General features: G+C 42.0%; 1 protein-coding gene across 1 annotated transcript; it reads left to right on the forward strand.

The window, feature by feature from the left end:
* Positions 1–965: 965 nt before the first annotated feature.
* Positions 966–26058, forward strand: NT5E (5'-nucleotidase ecto; the record flags this gene model as incomplete). Its single annotated transcript, XM_084202491.1, has 9 exons — positions 966–1286; positions 5888–6110; positions 11621–11809; positions 16237–16434; positions 17868–18019; positions 21182–21290; positions 22110–22259; positions 23782–23982; positions 24764–26058. 9 exons carry the CDS (start codon positions 966–968, stop codon positions 24919–24921), a joined length of 1701 nt encoding a protein of 566 aa, XP_084058617.1. The 3' UTR covers positions 24922–26058.
* Between the last annotated feature and the right edge of the window lie 911 nt (positions 26059–26969).

The following is a 26969-nucleotide window of genomic DNA, read 5'->3' on the forward strand; positions in this document are numbered from 1 at the left end:
TGTCTAGAAGTTCCAAGGAAGTGTACAGAGGTGGCAGCACTTCGACCTTGAAAAATTCTTTCTCCAGATAATTTTGTTGTTTAATAGTGGAAGAAGATGTGGACTCACAGTGTGAGTGCATGAATCAAGGGAGCAGGTGGGATCCGCAGTCAGTCTGATTTTCCCAAGAGATGGTCACCCTGTACTGTACCCCTAACAAGCTGTTTATTTAAGGCATTGGCAGATTTTCCCCTCACCATGCATTTGCCAAACCACAACTAAGAGCTTTCCATTTAGCCACGGAAGGAAAATCTTGAAAGCAATTCATGAGTCTACACTAAAACCACTAGAGCTATAATTAAATCAACTCTTAAAGTAGTGTAGCTCTTTTTATGGCTGAAATAGCAGTCTTTATTTTAAGCATCATTGGAGAAAGAGGAGGAGAGAGGCAAACATTTCCATGTGAAGGCTTGGAAACTCCTTTCAGCGTACTAAACATTCACCAAGGCTTCCTGTGAGCACTGGAGTTTGTCCTTTCCCTGCTGGCTGGATTTTCATCCCGTTTGACCTCCGGCAGCCGGCTGAAAGCCCTTCTCCAACCCGACAACAGCTGTCTTCGGGCGAAGGACATCGGTGGGACAGCGGGGACGGGGACGTGCGCGGGCGCAGGACACTTCCCGGAGCTCGGAGAGCCCCGAGGACGGGCGGACAGCGAGTGAGCAGCGAGGCGCGACGGGGCGCAGCGGGCAGCCCGGGCGGCCGCGCCGAGCGCTCTCGCACCCGCCGAGCGGACGCGGAGCACCTGCGCCCGCCGCAGCCCGTGCTTGGCGGCGGGGCGGTCACCGCCGGGGCTGCCCGGGGCGGCGCGCAGCCTGCGGGGTGTCTCCGGAGGCTCGGCCGCTCCCGCCCCGCCGCTGCCCAGCCCTCCTCCCCGGCCGCAGCCAGCCCGTGCGTGGAGCGGCGGAGCGGCGCGCAGCCCCCGCGGGATGGCGGGGCTGGGGCTGTGCCTGTGGCTGTGCACGGCGGCGGCGGCGGCGGCGGAGCTGCGGCTGACCCTGCTGCACACCAACGACGTGCACGGGCGGGTGGAGGCGCAGGGAGCGGGCCCGCGGCGCTGCGCGGCCGGAGCGCCGGGATGCTTCGGCGGCGTGGCGCGGAGAGCGGCGCGGGTGGCGGCGGAGCGGGCCGCGCACCGCAACGTGCTGCTGCTGGACGCCGGGGACCAGTACCAGGGCACCGTGTGGTTCTCCCGCTTCAAGGGCCGGGAGGCGGTCCACTTCATGAACCTGCTGCGCTACGATGCCATGGTAAAGCGGGCCGGGGGACGGCGAGAGGCGCGGTGGGGTCTTCCCCTCCCTCTCTCCCCTTGGGTGCCGGGTCTATTCGTGCCTTTCCTCGCCCGATGCCTGTTTTTCGCTTTGCCGCCTCCTCCAGTGCGTAAGGTTGCATCAGAAAGGCTGTAGGTAATGCTAAAATCGTGGTCAAAGGCAGGTGGGAGGCAGGCGAGGAGAAGGGAAGTGATTTGTTGGGTAATGGGCTCCCGGCCGAATTAAGTCGTGAGCTGGCAGCCCCACCAGTAGCCAGAAACCGGGAGATGATGGCAAGGCTACACAGAGTGATGCAATTGAACTCTCCTTGGCAGATGCGGGCAAAGGGCTGGACGGGCTCTGTTGGAGAGGGGTTGGCAAGCCATGGAAATGACCCCAACAAAAGCCAGGCCAAGAGTCTGGTCTGAGACAAGGGAGTTAACTCTGCCTGAGGCTTGCAGCCTGTCCTACTTCGGTCCTGCGGGAGGGCACAGGTGGCACAGGTTGGCAGCGCTATTTCAAAGGGTGGAGGTTTTTAGTTTTCATCAATCCCACCCTGGTTATGTCCAGTCCCCTCAGAGCTGTGGTCATGACAGGGTATATAAGGGGTTGTGTACAAACAGCCCAGAGATCACAACAGCGCCATAGTGAGGGAGGTCTCTGAGACTGTGCTAATCGCTCACTTTTACTCTGCCTCTTTTGGTCATGCAAGTGCTGAGAGGAAGGTAGAATTCGTGGCTGAGACTGGGGGATGTCACACCATGTCCTTAAATCTTTCGTCTCAGAGCAGTGGCTTATTTTGCTTGTGTACAACCCCGGAAAGGAGAGAGATTAAAGTCATGTTTGAGCATGACTGCTGTTGTGAGAGTGACTGGATCTTTATTTCATCCCAACTGTCAGCTTGAGAGGAAAATCTTCTGGGCATATCACATTCTCTGTCTTCATCTTTTTTTGCTTTGTCTGGAAAGGACGGCTCTTTCCTTTCCAGGTGAAAATGTCTTCATCTGTGTATTCCCTCTGCCTCAGGACAGCTATGGAAGGGAAAGTCATGCCCCGGTGCACTTTCTTAGGCTAAGCACCCAACAGGTCTGTGAGGGATACTGCTCCCTGTTCACGTGCCCCAGTGAACGGTTTTCTAATCGTGAAACTAACATTAACAGGGTCTTTCCTCCTAATGGTGATGGAGAGTGTGTACGTTCAGGACCCATCCTCACTGAGAGCTGGAGAGCACCTTGGGATTCTGCAGTGCAAGAAATAGCTTGAGGTGGTTTTTCCTACCTTTCTTCATAAAGCTTTGTCATTTTTCAGTCTTGTGCTTGCTGGTATAACTGCTTCGTGGGCAGCCTGCGAGCCTGTACAGTTCCTGATTATATCACAAGAAGAAATTTTTTCAGGCAGTGTTGAAATATTGTTAGTTTTAGAAAAGTTATGTAGGAGCAATCTGGTTTTGGAGATACCAAAAATTTTTCATCAAAATAAGCTTTAAAAATAAACCCACCCCATACCAGATATCCGGAGGCTTGTGCTGGATGTGAATGCCTTAGGCGAAGTAGTCAACCACTTGTTCTCGGTGGAGGTGCTGCTTATTACAATTTGAATAGAAGGTGACAGGGTAGGTGCTAAACGTTCTGTTGCTTCTCAGTCTTTCTCTGCTGCCAAAGACCCTAAGGAATAGATGCCCAGTGTCGGGCAGTGCTGCAGCATCTCTCTATTCTTCCGTCTGTGGACCGTGGGGGGCCGTGCAGTGGGGATGGTGGCTGGGTGGGGGCACAGGGAGCAAGGTAAGAACCGCACTGAGAAGGGTGAGCTAGTGTTTCTTTAAGCAGAATTTGGGAAGCCACATCCCTGACAGTAGGGGTGGGGATTACTGAAATTTTAGAAGTGAGCTACAGGACTAGGATAACAAACAGGATGAAGGAGGGAGCATGAGTCATTAAAGTTTTTACAGGATGCGGGCAGGAGCAATAGGAGGATTTAGGACGGCCTGGAAGCATTTGAGGTTTTCTCCACAAATAGGAGAAATTTCCTTCTTTAAGTTTACCTTTTTCTCATTTATACCTGTTATCACCTCCGATCTGTTTTCCCCTGCTTCATTTCCTCCCAAAAATTTTCTTGGCACCAGCCTTTTTTTCTGGTATAATTAAGACTAAAATCTTAATTTTTTTCTGGTATAATTAAGACTAAAATCCAATATAAATTCTTCAAAGGCAGTAATTGGAGAGGTGATACAATTCTTCTAGCTTTACTTTTAAGTTTCATCCTTCTGTTAATTTGCCTCCTGATTTTTGAAATATTTTTATACTTGCTGCTTGTTCAAAACAGGATTATATAATCACATGTTGTGTGCTTGAATATTTCTGTTTATTCCCCCTTGTGACTTGCACTTATGCTGGCCAACAGATTCAGTTTTGGTTAAGGGATATTGCACAGGTGTAGAGTGCCAGGAGCTCTGGGTGTAAGGGCAGTTAGGTAGAGTGTAGCAACCCAAAATGATCCACATTTTCCTCCTCAGAGGAGAAGCAGCATCAAAAGTAAAACTGTATTTTTAGTCACCGGTGATTTCTCATTAACAGCTTAGTAACCACCCACACCATGGGAAAAGTTTTGATTAAAGCTAGTGTCCTAATGGACATGAAATAATCCAAATGCAAGACAACAAAGCCAAGAGAAACAATCTTTCCTAACTGATTGGTTGGGTTAGAATTTTGGGGTTTTTTCTTCCAACAAGCTGGTGGCAGTTATATCCCATTCAATTTCTTAATCATTTGCAACCTTTTTTTTGTTGGGGTTTAATTGCACATTTAGGAGGAACAGAAGGCATGTGCACTAGCCAAAAGGAAAGAGCTTTTGACCTTTTCTATATACTCTAACAGTTCATAGATATCTTTTCAGAACATCCAGACAGCATCAAGATGAATGTCTTTTTTTTTTTCTCTCTCTTTATTAGTTGTTTTTTTTTTTTTACTGCAAATTAGATTGCAATTAGAATACAGCTAGAAATGGAGCATAGTTGGAGTTTACTGTGTCTTCCGAAGTCAAGATTTTTTTAAAGATAGTTCTTGGTTCTTTTGGAAAAGTGCTGTAGCAGCACACAAGCAATTTGGCTTTTTCCCAGGGGTGTGAGCAGTGTTCTCACCAGTGTCAGCAGGAACAGCTGATTTCCAATGCAAGTTACTGCTGATATCCTGAAATTTCCACTGAGAGTTGACTACCTGCCTGTGAGGATAAAAGGAGCCAGGAATCTTTGTCTGTCCCGAAAGAAATACACTGCCAACCAATTGACTGAAATACGGAGCTCCCAGACCTGTGGTGGCTTAAGGTGCTCCTTGGTTTGGAATGTGATCAGGGTTAATACAGCCATTTGCAGAATAAAAGCTGGGGCAAGCACAGCTGGGTGCGTAGGCTGTTTAAGTAGAACAGAATGATACATAAGCCTTCTGAGATGATGAATGCAGCTTTACCCACTTAATTTCAGAATGAATTTCAGAATACTTTTGCCTGGAAGAGTTGGCCCATTGGCTTTGATACCTCTTATGTGCTTTGCTCCAGCTGCAACCCGAAACCTCGTATAGTTTTACTATTTACCAGGTTATACAATTGTCGTGTTTCTGTGGCTCCATCTTTTCCTTGCCTAACACCTAAATATGTTACAAAGTCCTTGCGTGTATTGTGCTTCTGCAAAATGCCATCTATGGAGGTTTTGCTGGCTTATCACCAAACTTACAGGCACAGGCTTATCACCAAACTTACAGGCTGGCAGTTTAGGCTGAGCATGAAAAAGGGGCAGATAGGAGAAATTTCCCTCGAGGTAAGTCCCTTTCCGAACCAAACGTTCTCATCTGGTGGTATTGCCTTGCTAATAAATGAACAGGACTGCTTGTTTTGTGTGGCAGTCTCGACACTTTGCTAAGTGCACACCCACCTGTGTGCACACACACCCACTGTGCATTGACTCTGGTGACTCTCCCTAACTGATAAACGTTACATCTTCCACAGGCAAGTAATGATAGTGATGGTGGATAGGAAATTATATTTTCTTGTTACATGGTAAAGCACAGAAGAACCTTTACTAAGTGCAACACAAGCATGTTTTAAAAACAGTAGTCCAAGCACAAAGCTCTTAAAATGCATTTTTTATTTAAAGAAAAGGCTAAATATCAATGACAATATTTGTTTTCTTCAGTATTTAAACAACGTATTTTCCATACACAAAATATATGTTTTCCTTTGTGGTTATTGTTAATCCTCCTTTTTAGAGCTACAGGATGTAAAACGAATGGCTTTTGATCTGATACACTGTCACAAACTGATAGGTTTTGGATTTTGAAATCTGTGTCGTGTATCTGTATCACATCATCTGTATTTCACATCTGAATCCATGTAAGAGAGTCTGAAAAACAAAAACATACATCTAAAAAGAAAAATAACCCAACCACTTCTGTGTTCATGAGAAACAGGAATGTGTTAGTTTAGACAAGTTAAGGTTTTCTTTCATAGAACGTAGACTTTGTTTTCTCAAACATACCATGTATATAACTTATGAGACTATTTACACCAAATAGTTGAGGTAGGGTCTCATATTTTCTTCTTGTTTTTTGCAGGCTTTGGGTAACCATGAGTTTGATGAAGGTGTGAGTGGATTATTGGATCCTCTTCTTAAAAATGCAAATTTTACAGTCCTGAGTGCAAATATTAAAGGGAAAACTCCATTAGCAAACGAAATGATGAAATATGTTCATCCTTTTAAAATAGTTCATTTTGACTCAGAGTCAGTTGGAATTGTTGGCTACACTACAAATGAAACTTCTTTTCTTTCACAGCCAGGTATGTTTTCTTTAGTATGTAAGTTTATGTCCTTTGTTACTATTTTCCTGTTTGCCTGCTTTTTTAAATCCAAAGATGAGTGTTTGCAGCAGAAAAGTAGGAAGTCTATTTTATCAGTATTTACTTGTATTACTCAACTTTGCCTGATTTTTAACCTTAAAAGACTTGCTAACATTAAAAGCCTCTTTTATACAGACCTGGACCATATCTATGAATATCAGAAAGTCACTGAGGTTGCAGAAGAGCTCAGGAGTTGTTGGGATTTTTATTCTTGCTTGGGTTTTTAAAGTTATATTCCATGATATTTTACAGTTATTTATCCATTTGAACGAAAGTTAAACCATGAATACAACTTGTCTCTAGCATGAAGTGTGACATTTCTCTGTGTGTTGAAATTTTGTTCTTGGATGCCTCCATGCCCAAAAAAAAGGAGAGGTTCATACTTTTTTTTGAAGCAAAAGTTGCCCAAGATGTCTCAAAATATTTGCAGAAATTTGACTATAGAAGGAACACCCATTCAGCTTTTACCACAATTGCTTCATTCATGAGTAAAATTAGAATTGATGAGGAAAAAGACTGCTCAATTTCTGACTATTTTTTCCAGTATTTCAAAGGGGTTTGGTTTGATGAGGGGTTTGTTTGGGTTTGGTTTTTTAGAAAAATAAAATGGTCTACTGGAATGAGAAACACATTTAAATCAGCTGTAGAAGATATGAGTCACTGCCTGCTCAGAGTTCAGCCTACATGTAACAAAAACAGAGTTTCTTCCCTGGGTTTTGCAGTTAGAGATACTCTTAGCACTGCTTTGAAACATTTTCACATTGAAAAGGGACTTCATATTATTATTTCATATATTATTTCTCTTTCTATTGCTTAGTAATACAGAAATAGTGTATTGTTTTCCTGAAAAAAATGAATATTCAATACTTTGAGGAAGTATTAGAAGATTAAACTATTCCTTCTGTGATTTTTAATTCTAATGCTGTATGTTTAACCTGTCAAGAAATGGACGTCTAAGGTCTGAATAGACTTATTGATCTCACTTCTATTTTTTAGTGATGTGGTATTGGGTTCCTGTCTTTTTGTCCCCCAACAAAAAAGAAAATGAATCAGTTTTTTGTGTAGGCAATAGAATTTTACCTGTGCCTGAGGGCATGAGGGTAGGTATCATCAGACATCATACTAGGTTTGAATCATGACAGCCAATATTGTCCTCCATTAGGGAGGAATAAAATCTGCTGCTGCTCTTCTTCCAAACACCCGTGTTGGGGCAGTGAGATCATCAAAGTAACCATCTTGCAAATAAATACACTAGGTGAAAATCCACATAGTGCTGGAATGATTGTGTGAAGCATTTGAATACATTTCCAAAATGTATCCAAAAGTTAGAAATTTTGATTCAGACATCATAACCAATGCCTCAGTATGCTGAGATATTGCAAGAGATCACAGCTAGATAAAAAAGCAGTGGTAAAAGGGAAGTCCTATTATCTCCATAGATGGAGCTGAAGCATCCCCAAGGAAGTATACCCCACAATGTAACTGAGCAAAAGCCAGAGGAAATTCTAACAGCAACATTTATAGTGATCAGAGTTTTTCTAGTTTTCTGCTTTGCTTTTTTGGTGTGTGGAGGAACATTCAGAAGCTTTGAAAATGTGAACTTGGGACACATTAATATACGTCAGTGACTATATCTTGCACATGACCAGCAATCCTTCAGACTGGTAAAATCATGGCAGACATGGGTTGGTGGCTAAATAATTATCAATCTAGTTCCTTATATTCAACTGACAAGGGACCTTGCTAATATTAAATTCAGCACCTTGCTTATCTCCACACATTTCTTCCAGATGATTCCGTTTTCTCTGCCTCTGTGTTCTTTGGCATGCTCTATACCCTTAGGGGTTTAATTACATATATTTAGGAGGAAGAGAAGGCATGTGCACTAGCCAAAAGGAAAGAGCTTTTGACCACTTCAATATACTCTAGGCAAACAGGAAGCTTGAGAATGCTGAAAGGTGAATTCCTACATTACTGCCTTCTATGGGAATAGTTTGTGAGTGTGATTTCTCCTATTGTTAAATCTCCATAACTTCCACCCAGCTATGAAATTACAACTTGTACTTTTCATAGTCTGCTTAAAAAAAGGTAATCAAAAGAATTGAACAGAATATAAAGTCCTTAAATGTCAGTGTTTGCATTGGGAAGGACCAACTAATCTCTGCTGAAGGTACTGTTAATGCCACTGTTTGGAAACCACAGGGATGGCAAACACGTTTATAGATTCCAGCCAATTGGCAGTTTTTCTGGAGTTCTCTGTTTTGCTATGTACAGCTATCTCAGCTGAGTGCCCAGCAGGTTTTTTCATGTCCTGAAAGAGTAGCTCATAACTTGGCACACAGACACAGTTACCTGTGTATTTACTTTCTAGTATTTGATGGTTCCAGCCCACTTGCTTTAGTTCTGTAATGTTGTTTGGTCCACTGTATTTTTGTATAAGGTGTAAATGCAAACCTACTTACTCTGTAGTAACCTTACAGGCAGCAGAATATTTACTTAAACTATCAACCTGGCAGAGTTTACAAAAGTGGAATTTTAAATTGCATTTATTCCACTTTATTTTGGCTATCTTGCATAATATTTTTAACATGCAGATGGTTCTTCTCCCTTGTTCAGTTGTAACAGTTTGGCTGTTTTTTCTGAAGCTCTACCTCAGCTAAAAAGAGAAGAGGATGCCAAATCAGCTTAAAACCTTGAAAGAGAAGTGGAATATTGAAATGAGAAATAACTTCATAATTTTGATTCAGATTGTTTTGAAAAATGCCCAGATGAGTGCTAAGCAGCATACTGCTTTTTGCCTGGTTTCTTAGAGAATCGAACACTGTGTAATTGCTCTTATAGTTCCCCCACTGTATAACTTTCAAACCTGCTGGCCCATTTCATCTCAACTTCATCAAATACTCCGATGACTAGGATGCAAATCTGTGTGCAGCGCCATGGCTAGGCCATGGAGAAGGCGTGAAAGAAGCCCCTGCAGCCCCAGGCAGAATTTCCTTTCTGAGGGCAAGGCAGACAATGGGAGATCAGTGGGTGGGTGGATTGGCAGTGGGATGACCCACTCGAGCTCTGGTGTCTGCCTGTCCTGACCTGACAGTCCTGGGAGAGGGATGGGCTTACCTGCATGGGATGGTCCTTGTTCTTACCCTCATGATGGGAGTGGGTCTGTTTGTTTTGATACCTTTTCTCTATAATTGCCTGAAAGAAGGGTGTAGCAAGGTGGGGAACAGTGTCCTTCTCCTAACAAGTGACAAGTCAAGAGGAAATGCCCTCAGAGTTTTTCCAGGGGAGGTTTACATTGGATTTTTGGAAAAAAAATCTTCTTGGAATTGCTGGAATCACCATCCCTGGAGGTGTAGATTTGACAAGAACACAGTTTAGTGGTGGATTTGGCAGTGCTGGATTAATGGTTCGACTCTATGACCTTAGAGGCATTTTCCAGCCTAAAGGATTCTATGATTCTGTGTGTTGAAGACTAATAATAACATGTCTTCAATGCAGAAGGGGCATTTGTAGGCTGCAGTGATGTAGAGGGATAACAGAGCTGGTGCTGATGGGGACAGTTTTTTTTTGTCATGGACCACCTGGCTACTGGCCATGGGAGAAGTCAGCCCACAGGCACCTGCATGCTGGCACAGTTTGTCAGTGGCTTGTTCCTGCTCTTTGTTTCAAGAGCTCAGCTCTCTTTGCAGAACTGGTCCCCACACCAGTGGGGTGCAGCTGGTCCATGGTGGAGGGATGAGTACGTGAAGAGCCTGCGCTCAGGGATCAGTTCTCGCACTTCCCTTTCTGCCAGCAGCTCTGCATCAGGCCCAGCTGCTGTCCAATGCAAGGATGTGCAAAGAGGGGCTGAAGCCAGTGGCTTCCTTCACCATGGAGAAGAAGGCCAAGAGGGAACCAAATGCAGTCTTCCACTGGTGTAAGAGGATTTTTTAGAGAAGACAGGGACAGAGACTTCCCAGAGGGGAAGAGGAAGGACAAGAAACAATGAGCTCAAGCAGTAACAGAGGGAATTATGGTGGGACTTAAGGAAAAAATTTGTCATGGTAAGCATGGTTAAACTATTAAACATGTTGCCTAGAGAGGCTGGAATTTCAGCCGGTTCAGACTAGACCCTGAGCATCCTCATTTGGCTTTCAGTTCCTGCTTTGATGGGGTTTGGACTACATGGCTCCTGGAGGTCTCTTCCAACCTCAATTAATTTCTGACTCTGATTCTGAGAAGAGGTCCACAGGAAGAAAATGTGGGGATGCGCTGCACAATTCACTCTGCAATGTGCAGTACAAAGATTCCCTCGGGCACTAACAGAACTATTGAATGGGTGTGGTGCTGAACCAATTTATGTAACCCTCTTTTATCTCTTCCATTGTAGCAGCTTCCTCCTCATTTCCTGAAACATTTTGCAGTGGACTGTGATTCGTTTCACTCCTCCCTTTCTTATGAAATAATTTAAATCTTTTTACTTTGATCAAAAAATTCTGCGGGAAGGAGAGGAATTAGGTAGAGGAGGAATTGGTAGAAAAGTCACTTGGTTGTTTTCACCAGAAAGTCTAAGTTTACAGTTGGTTGAACCTGTCCTTAAACTCTACTCTTAAAACTTTGCCAGGGAAATTATCCTCTTGCATAGGAAATCCTTTTGTGCAACCCAAACAACTGTGCCCAGGATAAAAACGCCTGTTATTCTAGTGTTCATGTAACTGTTTGTCACGTTTTAGTAATTTCAGCAGGCACAGAACACTTGCAGAAAGACTGTTGGTTTCCCAACATCCTTGTCCGGAAAAGGTTCCCCTTTCCAGACTTTCCGTTCCTTAGGCTGTTGTTTCAGGATGGTAGCTCAGCATGTGCTCTGCTGTATTGGCATTACTGAGACTGGTTCACATTAGGTGAGATTATCTGTATCAAAAGGCAATTCAGAGTTTAATGGAGGACTTTGAAGAAGCTGCTGTTTAAAGCCTTGAGGAGGGGAGATAAAGGAAAGAACAAGATGAGCGTGCAGTAAAAAGGGAGATTTAGCTTGGAAGAAGATACATGACCTCAAAGAAATACAGTTGGGGAAGAAAAAAACCTTTGTAATAGAATAAAATTGTTTGTATGCAAACACTGACACATTTAGTTTCCTTTCTCTAGTTAAATAATAAAAGGCATTCAATTTTTGATCCTACTATTGATGCCACTGAATTTTTTTATGGAGTTATAACTTTCTTTAGTCTGGGTAATTACATACAGCTTGTTGCAGAAATGTTGTATTAGTCTAAGCACAGAGGTACTCCTGAGAGGCTGAAAAGCATCGGCTCAGATCAAGAGCTTGAACCAGCCAAGGATATTTGAAAGGCACTGCCATTCAAAATCCTTTTAATTATACAAACTAATATCTGATGTCAACTACTCTATTTGAAACTAGCAATTAAGGTACTTTGTAAGTAAATTCTTTTCATTTATTTTCTTTTTTTAAGGGGATGATGTAACCTTTGAAGATGAAATTGAAGCATTGCAACTGCAAGTGAATAAACTTACTGCTATGGGAGTGAACAAGATAATTGCACTAGGACATTCTGGTTTTACTGTGGACAAAAATATTGCTCAAAAAGTGAAAGGAGTGGATGTTGTGATTGGAGGACATACAAACACATTTCTCTATACAGGTATTTTACTTCCTACTAAAATGTTGCTTCTGAAGCTAAGCTGAAACTGTTTGTCTTTAAACTTGGAGAACTTTCACCAATATAGTTTACTGCTGGCTGCACTCAGCTAAGTTCATAGCTGGTACATGTCCGAGGAAGAAACCAGTTCAAAACAGCCTGTGCACACCAAGTACCACAACTCACTGAGAGCTTCCATAATGCTGTGGATGTACAAGGTGACCTATGCAAAGGTGGGGAAGAGGAACAAAGGTAGTAATACCTGTAAATTATTGCTAAACATACTGTACTTCTTTCAAGCTCACACCTACAAAAGAGTAAATTAGTTGTCTACTTTTAAACATGTGTGTGACTTAACCAGAAATCAATCATAGAAGACTTCAAAACTGCTGCTGGTGTTGATTTTCTCTGTAATATGATTCCATATTCATTGGTCTTCATTTAGTCTGCCATCAAAATACTTCCCCCAAGTTTCATCTGTTTTTTTCAATACCTCTTTTAATTTCTGACTTTATTCTTCTTTTCTCTAGAGGCAGATGTCATTGCAGAGATAAGCACTGTTGATCTGTTTTCTCCTGCAGTAATGCTACTTTAGGCAACACCTACCATCAGCAGCTTCCCCAATGCTGATACCTTCCCCAGAGTGTAAGGACACAAGTCAAGGAGAGGCTGTTTTGTTGTTCTGTTTGATTGAATTTTAAAAATTCTTCAAATTTAGCAGAAACTTTAATAACTGGTTGAGACTATAATGGGAATTTTCTGTAATTTTTAGAAAAGTTTCCTATATGCCCTAGTTACAGGGATAACATTATGTACCCTACCCTAGGAACTTGACCACTTAAAACGTTTGCACTATCATCCTCTCCTCTCCTTATTCATCTCCTCTCTGTTTCTCATGCCTTTTTTGTCTTATCTGGACTCTCACCTTTTGTTATCATTTGTTAAAAAAGAAACAACTGCATGCCACAGTTACACATTGAGCAGATCAGAATATCTCTTGAATTTGGCCTCAGGGAATAACTTTGATGACTAATCTGGAGGCACAAAGCATTTACACACCTACCTACAAGTCAGAGCTCACAAACACTTTGCATGGGGGTGCAGCAGAGAAGTAGCCAAAGTGGAACAAGCAACAGGAGGGACCATCCCAATACCATGTGTCTAAGAGTGACCAAGGGGGATGGTTGAGGGTATTGGATGAGCATGTGGAGACACTTTACTCGGATCTGCCCACCTGCTTGCAGCTCAGGGACTCCCCAAGCCAGAAGTGGTATCTTGATATTTACTGTCTCCATCTCCTCTTGACTACCTTCAACTTCCACAGCAACCTGTAGCAGGGCCTTCCAACACTGACCTGCACCAGCCACAGAGCCCTTGGTCTTGTCTTGGGGTGCAGCCTGCAATTTTACTGAATAGTTTTGAGATGGGAAAAACAAGGATGGATTCCATTTCCAAAGTGTGCATTCCTTGTGGATTTCCACAGTGGAATCCATATTCTCTTGCACAGTCTTGTTGGCCAATGCCTGTAGAGAGTTTGTGCCTCATCGTGGTAGCCACAGTAGTCAAAATACCTTTTTGGGTGTGATTCAAAGAGATGCCACATGTTGCAATTTGGAACCATGCTGTGAAGTGCTGCAGGAGCTGAGACATCTGAGTTCATATCCTGTCTAGATCTGCAGAGTTTGCAAGCACACCTCTAGTCATCCCAGAGGGTAGCCTGCTGTCAGACTAGACTATGTCAAGCTGTTCCACCCCTCCCCATTTGAAGCTGTCCAAGATTCACAAGGCCAGAGAGAGCACACCTGTGCAGCCCTCAGGTTAAAAATCTCAGCTAGGAATGAGTTCTGGCCCCTTTTCCAAGGGCTCTACTGTTTTGATAAAAAAAAACTGTCTTGCCTTTTTTATTAATACTGGCAAGGTGAGAAAAATAAACAAAGTAATGTCTGGGGGAGATACACCAAAAGTATCTATTTAGTCAAAACATGATTTTTGACAGAATGTGGTTTGAGCATATAATTTTTATCCCAAGTTCTGTGAAACACATGCTCACCCATTCAGGAGCATCATGAGTGCAGTTGTGAACCATGCCCTGCTGAGTCAAAGCCACCAGTCAGCATTCCCAGAGAAACAGCCACGTCTGTGGAGGTGATTTCACTGCAGAGTAAAATATCTGATTTGAAATGTCTTCCTGCATGCCTCAATGCTTATATTAAGCTTATAAGCTCTTATTTAAATCCAGAGGTGTAATCAATAACTGGCAGCAGAATCTGGGAGAATGTTCCAGCTCAGTCTCAGTGGAGATGTATGAGCTGTTCAGCCTGTTCTGGCATGGAGGTTTAGAGACATACTGCTCATGGACACATCACCACAGAGAAATCTTAATGTAAGGGTTTCATCTTGGACTAGTCCAACCTGTCTCTAAGATATTTGCCAATCTCCAGTTTATCCACAGGTTAAAAGGCAAATATTGTCCTGACTTGTTCAGGTGTGCATTTGGTTTGTAGAACTGATTCAACCAGCAGTGGAAGTTTTGGGTTAGAGCAGTTAAATTTCTGGTTTTCATCAGAACTGATGTTATGAAAATGTAGTGTGTTGGCTAAAACAGGGTAAGAAATAGGGAAGTGTTACATGATCTTTAGTCACCCAGTATGAATTTGTGCATTTGTAATGAAGCAGCATCTCATGCCTTGACTGAGCATGAATCCTAGTGCTGTGTTTGTTGGGGTAAGATGCACTGAATAGTCTTTGCATTTCAGAAGGAACACATCTATCTTACAAGGGAAAGATGTCATATTGCTAATTAATCCTGAAAGGAAGCATCAGAATCAGAAAGTATTTTGTTAGAAAACAAGAAATGAGTAAGACTCTGGACAAGCACTTAACTACATACAGCTGATATAAACTGGAATAATGCCTAGAAAGAATAACTTCATCTTTTTAATGCTCTGTTCATTTGAGGACTAAAGAAAGACGAGAAATCAAAACTTATTCCTTTTTCAGTTCAGAAAACCCCAAAGCCACTTTTGTGGGCATAAATCCTGGAGAGTCCTTATTAGCTACAGGATTTCTTTAATTCTCCCCTAAATAAACGAATAGTTAAGTGGCACCCCAAGGAACCAACTCTGTTGGCCTGGCTGAAAGTAGAAAATCTAGTTCTGTGGTGAGTTTGGTTCAGTTTGCAGTTTGTTGCAGCTCCTCTCCCTGGAGAAATAGGGAGGATTAGAGAGGGATATGAATTGTATTGGAGTTCTAGCAGGAATATTTATCATGCTGCTTATCCTAGGATTTGATGTTAAGTAAACTGTAAATGGAAGGAAACAAGTTGTTCTATGAGCAATGGAAGTGAAGAGGCTCCTTTCCTCTGGGTCCATGTCCTCTGCACCTGCTCCCCCTGCCCCTGCCTTGCCAGCAGCCCAGAGCTCACCAACACAGGGATGGGAAATGCCACCAGCTTTGGGACAGGAGTAAGGAGCAGGCTCTGAGGGAGCTGTGTCACACAGCACGTGATGGCTCTTGGAGCTAACCAGCCTTGGTCTGACAGTGGGGCAGAAATAATGACAGGAATAACAGCAGGGAGAGATACTACTCAGATAATGTTGTCAATACTCAGATAATCAAGAAGACATGGAGAAGCCTGGTACCCTTGAGGCAAGAGCTGTGCTGTGCAGTTCCAGTTTCCTTTGCCACTTTCTGCCTGGTGTGGTTTCTAAATCCTGCGGCAAATTGAGTTATCTCTTTATTTCTGCCAGTGCCTCACCTTAATCTGTTCCCAAGTCCTATCCCTAGTCATCTTTCAGACTTTGCAGGTTGATAGGAGTTTTAAATCCATGACCACACAACTTTAAGGTTGGTTTTGCTGAGGGTTTACAGGCTGTCTGAAATTTTGGAGGCTGTTTGGTATAGTGAAAAAAAAATCATAGCTGGCTCTATGTGCAAATTCACAGAACTGTTTGTAGGCATTCTGTCTACTTATTAACAGTAAAATGCATTAGACTTTTTCAGACCAAGAAGTCTGATGTATGTTTTACTCCGATTCTTAGTTTCTGTGTGATGCAGAATATTGTAGTATGAAGACTCAACAGTAAACTTTTCATCCAGCGGCTGCTATGTTTGCATTACTGAGGGGTTTAGGTTGCAATAATTGGAATGAAAAGTTGCTTTGTTGCTGTTGTGATGTGATGTCATGGCAGAGTGTGCTGTCATAACTTCAAAAAACACTGTGGTGGTTATTTGAGTTCTCGTCCTGAAAACAACATTGTCTCTCATGAGATAACTGAACAATCAAACGTCTGCTTGTTGTCCAATACAGCCACGGCTGTTTCTATCCTAGCTGGGTTTGTTAAGGCTGAGAAACATTTGAAACGTCACTGTAGTAACTCCTTGAAGGTCACATGGGCTGAAGACCCACTTTTCACACTTGTTCTGTGCAGGCACCCCACCCTCCACTGAACTGCCAGCTGGCCCATATCCATTCATGGTTGACTCAGATGATGGGAGGAAGGTGCCAGTTGTACAAGCTTACGCTTACGGAAAATATCTTGGTTACTTAAATGTTACATTTGACAAGAAAGGAAATGTAGTTGAAGCTGTTGGAAACCCCATTCTGCTGGACAGCAGCATTCCTGAAGGTATGTGGACTAGGTATGTGCCTGCAGCACTCTGCTACAATTCAAGTCTTGTCATGTTAAATGCAATGTTGAAATAAGAATTCAGCTTTTTTCCTGAGCTTGCCCATTCTCTTATATGTAAGGTTCAGCCTACATAACAGTTGAATATGCATGCATCCAGAGTGTGTTTTTATCTATTTAAAATCCCTGTAAGTCCTTTTGTAAGAGTTCAGGTGATACAATACCTTACCACTTTGTAGAACCTGTTTTTGCTAGTCCTGTAATTGTGATTCAAAAGATTATGAGGACTAATTTACAGTTTTGCCAGAGGCTGGGTTCTTCAGAGCAGGGTTAGAGCAATATAGGAAAGTGGAAATGTTCCAGGAAAAACTTCAAGTACCCTGCCAAGTGCTCTGCCAAAGTGCTAATACAATATACAAACTCATGAGTTCTTGCTTGCAGTGCTAGCTGAGTTCAACGTTTTAACTCTGAAACATGTAAAGAAGTAGGAGGAGGAGAATCTCTCTGTCACTTTTTGTTTGTTACTCTGTCTGAGCTCTGTTAACTGCTTTTTTGTCAGCTCTGCAATTACCCTGGTTTTCTAGTCTGTTTCTTCTCCAGTGTTTGCTGTATGAAATTCTGAGCCTTTATCAGACTTTCTAGGTTCTACCTGAGTATTTGTAAAACAAATAGTTTAAAAATTATTTGTTAATAGATATTGACTAATAGTTATTGTTAATAGTTATTCTCAGTGACCTATTAATGTAGTGGGATGATGTAATGAAACTTTACATTCTCCCTCTGAAGGCAGTAAAACTTAAAATTCACATACACTGGTGGTATAATTTTATAAATGTTGTTCTTGCTGACAGGTGTGAGCAAATTGATTAAAACTAGTAGCTGATATAAAATAGTTGTAGCATCTGTCTGCATATACAAGTATCTTAGTTTTTTTCTGAAATAATTAAATTTTCACTAGAGAGACAGATGTGCATAAAGAATTCATTTCTATAAAGTGTTTATTCCCTGACATTGATATATGAGCCATTTTTCCTTTTAGCACAATGTTAAAGGGAGGATATTACAAACAGGAAAAAAAGATGCATCAAAGACCAATCTCACTTATATTTTTAAAATTCTCTCACCTGTCAAGGTAGGTACTAAAAACCCCATCAGTCAGAGCTTAGAACAGGACTGGGCAAAAGCACAGAGGAGGTAACCTTGCTGTGGCACAGGACTGGCTTATTCCCTTGATTGTCCTGTCCTGTCTTCTCCCCTTACAGGCTTTTTTTGAAGTGAATATAGTTGCCATGTTGCTTGAGAAGTTTTTAGGAAAAGTGTAACCTTTTAGAATCTTGAACACATTTTTCTTTTCCTCAGGTTTGTATTGACTGAAGTGTCGTTAATATGAGATACGTATGATGCTTATTTTACACTTTGATATTACTTTACAGACGAGCACATTAAGGCAGAAGTGGAAAAATGGAGAGAAAACCTGGGGAATTATTCTGAAGAGATTGGGAAAACTAGTGTTTACCTGAATGGTACAAGCCAAGCATGCCGTTTCCAAGAATGTAACATGGGAAATTTGCTTTGTGATGCTGTGGTAAGATGTTTCCACTGCTAAAGGTGGCAATTACATCTAAGGGTTACTCCAGAGCTATCCAGATCCAAACTATCAGCACATGGGCTCTGTGCCTGCTTTTCTACAGTGCAATATCCAGTGTGTCCCGAGAAAGACCTGGCAGAAGCAAGGCTGAAAGGAATGCTGCTGTAGAGAGTAAGCAGCAGTTTATTCTTTGTGCATAGCCTCATAGAGAGAACAGCTTTTCCACAGATGGCTTTGAGGCTGCACTTTGCAGGGACGTGGCAGTCTGATCTAAGAGCCCAGCAAGGAGGAGAGCTCAGCTCCCCTGGCCCTCTCCTGCTACTGGCCCCTGCTCACAGCACTCACCCTCTGTCCTCTCATTACTCACTGGGCTTTGCCGTCACTTCAGTGCACTGGCACAGAAAACAAATCTGGGTAATTTTCTGTCAAGCTACTGACAAGAGTTGTCCCCCTGAAGAGCCCAAAAGGTGCCAGCTGAAGCAAGGAGGGGGTGGGAAAGGCCATGAACCCAGCTGGGCACAGAACACCCCAGACCAGAAGGAGCCACCAGCCCCTGCTGTGTTCTGACAGGCACTACTGGGCTTTAACAGTCACATAACTGCAGAAAAGTCTTTTTACAAGAGGTCACTTCCAGTTTTTAAACTTCCTGAGTTTGACTGTTTTACTGCCCTGCAGCACCGCCATTTCATTTAAGTGTTTCAGGGAAAAACATTCACTAATGTAACTGTTTCCAGAAAATTACCTTTCCCATAAAGGAAAGTTAAGGGACAATTAATGATCAGGACTTTTGACTTAGATACGTCCCCAAAACTATTTATCTAGTCCATGGTATTGCTCTTATTGTAGTGCTCAAAATAATTCTCTAGTTCATGAGCTGATTTTCAAATCAGACTAATGTTTCGGAATTCTGCATACAGTTCTCCCCGAATTGGAGCATCTTGCTTTTTTCTTCTGCTAGATTTTTTAGTATCTTTATTTACAAAAACATGAACAAATGCTTTGGCACTTTTCAAGCTTAAAGAAAGTAACCCTGTAATATTTCAGAAAATCTTGTAGATTTTCCTGCAATAAATTTTTTCTTAGGAGTTCAAATTTTATTTTAGTTCAATCAATGTCCCTAGACAATCACCTGCAGTCACCAGGAGATACATAAATTTCTCTGCACGTTGCCTTACCCATTCCATACTTGCTTTCCTGTTTGCTGACATGTGATCAGAGGTATAAAGGTAAAAAATAGACCTGCCTGTTCCACAAGCTGTAATATTTAGAGTTGTCCTGAGAAATGGAGAGAATGAGAATTGCAGAAGACTGATTGAATGTTTGTGCTGGGTCAAAACAGAGGTCCATTTAGTTCAGTGACGCATCTCAACCAGTAACCCAAAATCTCAGAATAGAAAGGTTGACAGGCCTAGATGGCGTTTTACAAAGGACTTTTCACCAGAGGTGAAAAGACTGTGAAATTGGTAACAGCACCGTGTGAGCTCCTCTTTTAAGCTGCCTCAGCTCAGGGCTGGGAAGTTGCAATCCTTTGATTATGAGTTACAAACCTAAGCATGGATCTGGCCTCAGGGCATGACTTTGATGACTAAGCTGGAGGCACAAAGCATTTACACAGCTGCAAGTCAGAGGTCACAAACACTTCACAGAGGGGTGCAGCAGAGGAGTGACCCACCTGGAACACATGACAGGATCATTTGTCCCAAAGTTTTGTCTCCAAGAATGACAGAGTGGGGATGGTAGGGGACGAGCCTACTCCTGGACAAGCCTGTGGAGCTGCTGTGCTCAGATCTGCCTGTGTCCCCCACCAGCTTGCAGCTCAGGCACTCCCAAGGCAGAAGAGGTCTCTTGGCATTTACTGGCTCAACTGGAACATGTAAGGAGAGCAAGAAACAACAACAGGGAGAGAGAGAGGGAAACGGGGAGGGAAACAGTGGGGATTAGCTCCCGCAGAGTGGCTCCACAGCCCTTTGCCTGCCTCCAGCCTTCCCAGCAGCTGGTGGCAGGGTGTTCTACCAGGGACCTGCACATCCTGCAGAGACCTTGCTCTTGTCAGTGCCTAGCTTGCTGCTGCCCACTGCCTGCATAACTGCTGGGGGTGAAGTGGTCCTTGCTCTGAAACACTTGCTTCCCATCCACCATCACACCGCTCATGATTTTATAGCCTTCTTGAGTATTTCCTTCCATGATCTCTTTACCAGGTCAGACAGTCCAAGTCTACATCATCATTCTACATTCAGAAGTTTTTTGTGTCTTTGGCCATCCTCGTCACCCCTCTCTGAATCTTTTAGGTTTTTTATCAATTCTTGAAATGAGAAAAGACACAAATTCCTACCCAGCCTCCACATGCCTTTCTTCATTTCATAGGCTTCTGTCATGTGCTTCCTCTCTGTAAGACTGAAGAGTTATGACCACAGTCACACCAGTCCATCCTTACTATTATCCTAGGTCATTTCAGCCTTTCCCCATTCTACTCAGTTATTTCTGAGGATTAACACTTATCATCCTGATGCAACTGGGCAAATATCTGGTCTCCATTTCCTTTACTATTAAGGATGTCACAAGCAAATCCTGTGCTTGCATTTTGTCAGAGCCTCACCACTGAACTGCAGGGGACACGTTGCTGTGCAGAGTAGACTTTCTGATTTAGTATGCCCATTTCCTAGTTTCCTGTTCTTCCACTAGAAGAACTAGAAGGTTCTACACATTTCTAGTTACCCAAGACCATTCCAAATATTAAATACCAATCACAGAGAAGCTTGATTCCCTGCAAAATTATTAATTTATGCTTTCCCTAAGAGATTTTAAGAACAACAGTATTTAAGGTCCTCTTCACTTCTCAGTTCCCCAAATATGGTTGAATCATTTGTCTTTATCACAGTCACTGAAATTAAAAAATCACTTTTCCTTTGTTCAGCTGGCCTACCTTGGCCATGCCATAGACACAAAGACTAGGGCAGATCCCGAGAGTTCATTACAGTAAAGGGTAAATATTTTTCATGTTAAGAATTTTAAAAAGCAAAATACTTCTTTGGGTTTTTTAGTAACTAAGTATTTTACAGCAGGGCTGAAGATAATGTCAAAAAAAATTGTATTTGGTGTAAATTTCCAGAACCTAGAGTAAGTAAAAATAAAATCTGTTTAAATGTTTTCCTTTGGTAGCTTTCTGAGAATATTGGGCATCCAGATAAGAAGATGTGGAACCACGTGTCCATGTGCATCCTGAACGGAGGTGGGATACGGTCACCCATTGATGAGCAGAGCACTAATGGTAGGTAAAATTACCAGCTGAATGGCAACTTCATCAGAAAAAAGGAATCAAGTTATGTCAGCCTGAGCACAGTGATAGGTATGGGCTTGTTCTGATGGGGTTTGCACAGTGCTTAGATGTGATTTCAAACTTTCTCAAATGGTTTGTCCATCATTTGAGCACAACTGCACTCAGGCTGACATTGACAGGAGTCTCTAGCATTGTTTGTATACAATGCTTTTTACAATTTCCCTCTCTCCTTGCTGCCTTGGAACAAAGGAAGGTCTCCTGCTGTACAGGGTCATCTGGTATGGTCGCTGTGAGCCTTCTGTAGTCTGCTGTAGAGTAAGTAAATTCTGGGGTTTCTAAGGTTTTAGTTTTTATTTTCCTGATACCACATAAATGCAACATGAAAACAAACAGCTTTCTCAGTTTAGCTAAGTCTTTCTGTAGGAGTATGTGAACAAATATTAACTGGAAAAAGTGCCTGACATAGTATGAATAGCTGTGTTTCATCTTAGATTGGTGCTATGTCATGTATTTTAGTAGCTCTGTTCTAATAGCAATACATGCAGTTACACCAAACTGATTTATTGGTCTTGATACTTGCTGGACAATAAAAGATGCAGGTTCTTTGGGAACCTGCAAAAAATATATGAATCTCACCCCTACAAGCCCTCATTTTCTTAAACTGTATTTGCCATGTTCTTTGTCAAAAACTTGATGTTAAACAATCCTAAAATAATTCTGTAAACAATAGGAAAAAGAAACGCCCCCCATCCCCCCCCAATAACAAAAAAAGCCCCAAACAAAGAACTGAACAAAGTCTCTTTCCCCCAGGTAGCATTACTGTGGAAGATTTGCTGTCTGTTCTGCCATTTGGAGGTCGTTTTGATATTGTGACATTAAAAGGCTCCACACTGAAAGAAGCTTTTGAGCACAGTGTGAGGAGACATGGAAAAGGAAGTGGAGAGCTGCTGCAGGTTGGAGGTATATTTTCTTCTTTCCTCTTCTGAGTTTTCCAAAACAGCCATCCCTCCTGTTGGCCTTTTTACATCTGGAAGCCTTTTTTTAAGAATGGAATGTCAAGCTGGCCATACATCCTTGCCCTGTGCCTCTCACATGCCAGCCAGCAGCTGCTGTTTATCCCGTGTGTGTTTAATTGAGCCACTGCAGCACACAGCCCATCACTGCTCCCTTCAGCACTGAGCTTCCCAAACCCATAATGGCATCACTTTAACACTGCTATTAACTAGGGGAAAATATAATTTAGTATAGCTGTAGCACAGAAATAGCTACAACAAAGTCCAGTTTTTAGCTCCTAACTGGCAGCCTACCTGAAACACCAAACTGCATAGCTGTGCTGAATTTCAGTTTATCAAAATAATTTAATGCAATTCTCTTAATGATTGATGACAGTTTTAGAGTTCATCCAACTGGGCTATGGAATTGCTCCAGTGAATTTCTAAATATTTTATGGATGAACACTTAATATAAAAAATCTACTCACATCTTTAATTACAGCTGCCTATATGTTTATCCAGATGTGTATTAGACTACAGTCATGTTTATTCGTGGTCTCTTTGTAATTTAGTGCAGATTTTATTGTTTAGTTAGCAGAAGAGCTGAACTTCAAGGGCAGGGGTTGATGCATTCCCTCCCTCCAAGCCTCTGATCCCAGATACCCTGACAATGTGATCCCTCACATGCCACAGACACAACCCGTGTCTCACACTTTCACCACTAAGTTCCCATGTTCTTAGGTACCTCTAAGGAAAAACAGGACTGTTCCTGTTTGCTCTGCTTGCTGCCTCTCCACAGAAAAAGAAAACCAGTAGCTCTGGAAAGCATTCAGGATGAAGATGCAGAGCAGGAAGAGTGCCAGGGTTGGAAGAGCCTCAGTGCTTTGAATGACCTTTAGTGGCTTCCTCATCTGCAGATTCTGGGCAGGGCTGCTCTGGGGCCCTGGCTCTCCCCTGGCCTTGATCAAGAAGGCTCACAATGAGATATTTTGCTTCTCCTACAGTGAGGAGACACTGCAGTGTACAGCCCTGGTCTGGCTTTCCTTTTTCAGGACACTGCCTATTATCCAAAATAACTACCAAGTTAAGTTGGCTGTCGGGCCTTAAAAAAAGTAATTTCAGCCAACAGGCCAGGAAAATGAGGAAGCATGTGACTACAGAAATAAGGGAAGGTATTTTTATCATGCAGTATTCCAACCCCATGACCAGCAATTTCCTTTTGTGGAGTAGTGATGAGAACAGACATCAGATAAGTAAATGAGTTGGGACAGTGCTTCAGCAATTCTTATTTCTCTGGAATGTTCTTGCATAGAAGTTGAGTAAGTGTGCAAAGAACACAGGGCATTAACTGTTGCTATTCAGAACGATGCAACTCTCGGTCACAGAAAGTAATGCAAAGAACCAGCTGAAGATGAGGGAGAATGCTGCTTCTGGCCCTGTGTGTTCAACATGCCCTCCACTAAGTGGCATTCCAATGTGTGTTTTTGTAGGCATCCACGTGGTCTATGATCTTTCCAGAGCCCCAGGAAGCAGAGTTGTTAGCTTAGAAGTGCTTTGCACAGCCTGCCGAGTCCCAGCCTATGTCCCACTCCAGATGGATGAAATATACAATGTGACTCTGCCATCCTACATGTTATTTGGAGGAGATGGTTACAGTATGCTGAAAGACAAAAATCTGGGATACAGTAAAGGTAAGGGGGATACAGTCCAGGTAAGTATGGGCACTAAGAGGGTAGCAGACAAACAACTCTCCAAAATTAAAAGTTCTACAGTGTAAACCTCAGACTTCTTGCCTATACTCAATGAATAAATTTGCTTCTACTCTGACAGCTCTGGCTTGCTAGATTTGGTTGTAGGCAGCAACTCCATTCTTTTTCAGTTAAAACCACAAAAGTTTCAAAGAGAAACATTATGAATTCAGCAGTGCTCAAAGAGCAGCCCTGAGGTTGTGGTAAACCAGAAAAGCAGCGAAGAATACGGAGAGTACATCTTACACTGTCTTGCAGTTGTACTCATTACTGAACAATGCGTCAAAAAGAAAGGTGCAATTTTCTATAGACCTTAAATTTCCACTGCTTGTGCACACAAGCAGTGCCAAGACTAGAAACTTCTCCTAAAAAAAGTAAATTTGAAAAAGTATAAGCAAGAGCTTTGCCAGGTCTACGGCCCTATACCCCAAACAGGTGGGAGGCTATCTCAATCTACCCGAACTGGAAAATACCATTGTAACAAATTCAAAAAAAAAACCAAGCCAAAAAAACCAAAAATAATTTGTGTGTGTGTTTGTTTGTAAAATACTAGTTGCTACCACAAATTCTGGCTACAAACCACCACAGGTGATGTGTGCTGATTCAGAATGGCAAATCATAGAAAACAATTTGATTCTTGAGCTAAAACTGGAATGTAGGCAAGTTCTTACATTTTGGTTAAGAGCTTGGCAGATGCAGAGAAGTTTTGTGTTTGTTTCTTTAGGTGAACCTGACGTTGAGGTTGTTTCCCGCTACCTCCAGAGAATGAAGAGAGTTTACCCAGCAGTTGAAGGTCGAATAAAATTTTCTTCTGGAAGTCTTATTGAAGCAAGTCTCACCCTGATCTCTGTATTGTTGACTGTAACATTCTTGCACACTTGATTTTTTTTTGGAGGAATACCGGAGGAGAGATGATACTGAGGAAGCTGTAAGAGACCTGTTCTCTTCTGTTACACTTGACAATGAATGAGCAGTGAGCAGCCCCCTGCCTTGTCTTTAACCTGGTGGTGCCACTGGAGCACTGTGTGCAGAGCAATGGGGCAGAATCCACAACTTTTCTTGGTCAGTATCAGCAGGTACCTGAAATTGAGGACTCAAAAGCAAAGTTCCAGTGAATACTTACTGCTCAATCATAAAACAGTGACAGACTGAAATGGAGTATTATAAATTGTCAAATTCTTTGAGCTGCTTTAGACAGTGAGTTAAGAACCTGATTCCAGATGTAAACAAGCTTCTAGAAATGTATTATTATAGATATATATTCCTTTCTTTGATCTCCACTCAGGGTTAAGGTATTCAATCTAATATCTCTCCTTTGCTTCCAGTCATATTTATCATACCTACATGAATGCCTGAAAGAGCTGGATTAAACTCTGTGCCATTAAAATCATGAGGTTTATTTAATATGCAATTTTAAAAAGTTTTTTTTATTACTGAAAAAGAAATATCACACTTTTATTTTCCATTAATAAAGGATACAATGAAAGTTTGACTTGATTTTGACCAATTTTAACAAATTGAGTATTCTTCACTCTTAAATATGAGCAGTTTGGGGACTGTATCTAGAGTGAGGCCACAATCTGTGACTGTATTTCATATAAATATGCTCACTTTTAAACCTCTTGCAAAGAACAAAGCACACAGGACTGCTGCCTGTTACTCTGTATTAGCAACATTCCAAGAAAATGTCAGATACAGGCATTGATTCCTGCAGCACTTCTGGCATCCTCTGAAAATAGTCAGGTAATGGGGCTTTTTACAGCATAACCTGGCTTTATGGTAACTGTGATTATATCTCTTCTATGGGAAGGCTTTGTTTAAAAAAATAGTTGCAAGAGACAGGCTAGTAAGTATGAAATCAAATTAAATGCTAATGTACATTGCTGATGCTTTATCAAGAAATGATTGCTTAGAAATGAGCGTGAAACTATCATTATTTTTCTAAGATCACTGGGACATGAACATGTTTGGGTTGTTTAATGCTGTTTTAAACAGATTGTTTTGAATAAACCTGCTACGTTTTCCTGGAAAGCTCACTACACTCTTTTTCAACACTGAAGCTACTTGCCTCTTCCATCCATTGCACTTGCAGATTTCAAGAAGGTGCATTAAGATTCAGGAGGCTGAAATTTAAAGACCCCATTCGCTCCCACATCCATTCAAGGGCTGTGCCTGAAAGGCTCTGGACCACACAGCTGTATTAGGCCAGGGGTGCAGGACAGGGAGACAAACAACACCTGACCTTGTCACACTGCCAGTTATACTCTGGCATTGATCATTTGTCCCTTCTACTCCCTCAGTTGTTAATTCACAGAATGGTCTTCCCTCATCAACATCAAGTTAGTAACAGAGAGGGCACTGACAGAGCTGTGCCTACACACTGATTTTGAGAGTGGCAACCACTGCTTTGGCAGAGCCAGAAAGGAGAGAAATGACACTGTTACCTTCCTTTGACAAACAGAAGGGAAACATCTGCAACAGTAATTCAGATGAATTATACCCACAAAGAACAGCAATACTGGATTAGATTGGTGTCTTTGTAAAAAAGGAGAAAATGGGTGTTTGGAAAGAAAAATTAAGGAATGCCTATGAAAGCATCTCTGTATTGTTCTGTGAGTAAAACTTGTTACAAACCCACACATAAAAGTCCTTTTCAAAATGTCTTTTATAAAGGCTGGGCCAACAAATTAGGACTTAGAGAGAAAAATCTTCCACACATTTTTATATGAATGAATTTTTATAACAGGCTGTGAACAGACCCACATCCTCTTTTCTAAGCCTGTAAAGAGGATGTCAGAAAAAAAACACAAAACCAGATAAGAAACTGCAGAAAAATTTCTTTTCACATCCGTTATTATTTTTAGAGGGCTTTAGATTTGAAGGTCAGGTGTTAAAAAGACTGAATTACAAATGTGATTTTCCATCACAGA

The sequence above is a fragment of the Fringilla coelebs genome, assembly GCF_963513975.1.
Source record: "Fringilla coelebs genome assembly, chromosome: 3".
NCBI lineage: Eukaryota > Metazoa > Chordata > Aves > Passeriformes > Fringillidae > Fringilla > Fringilla coelebs.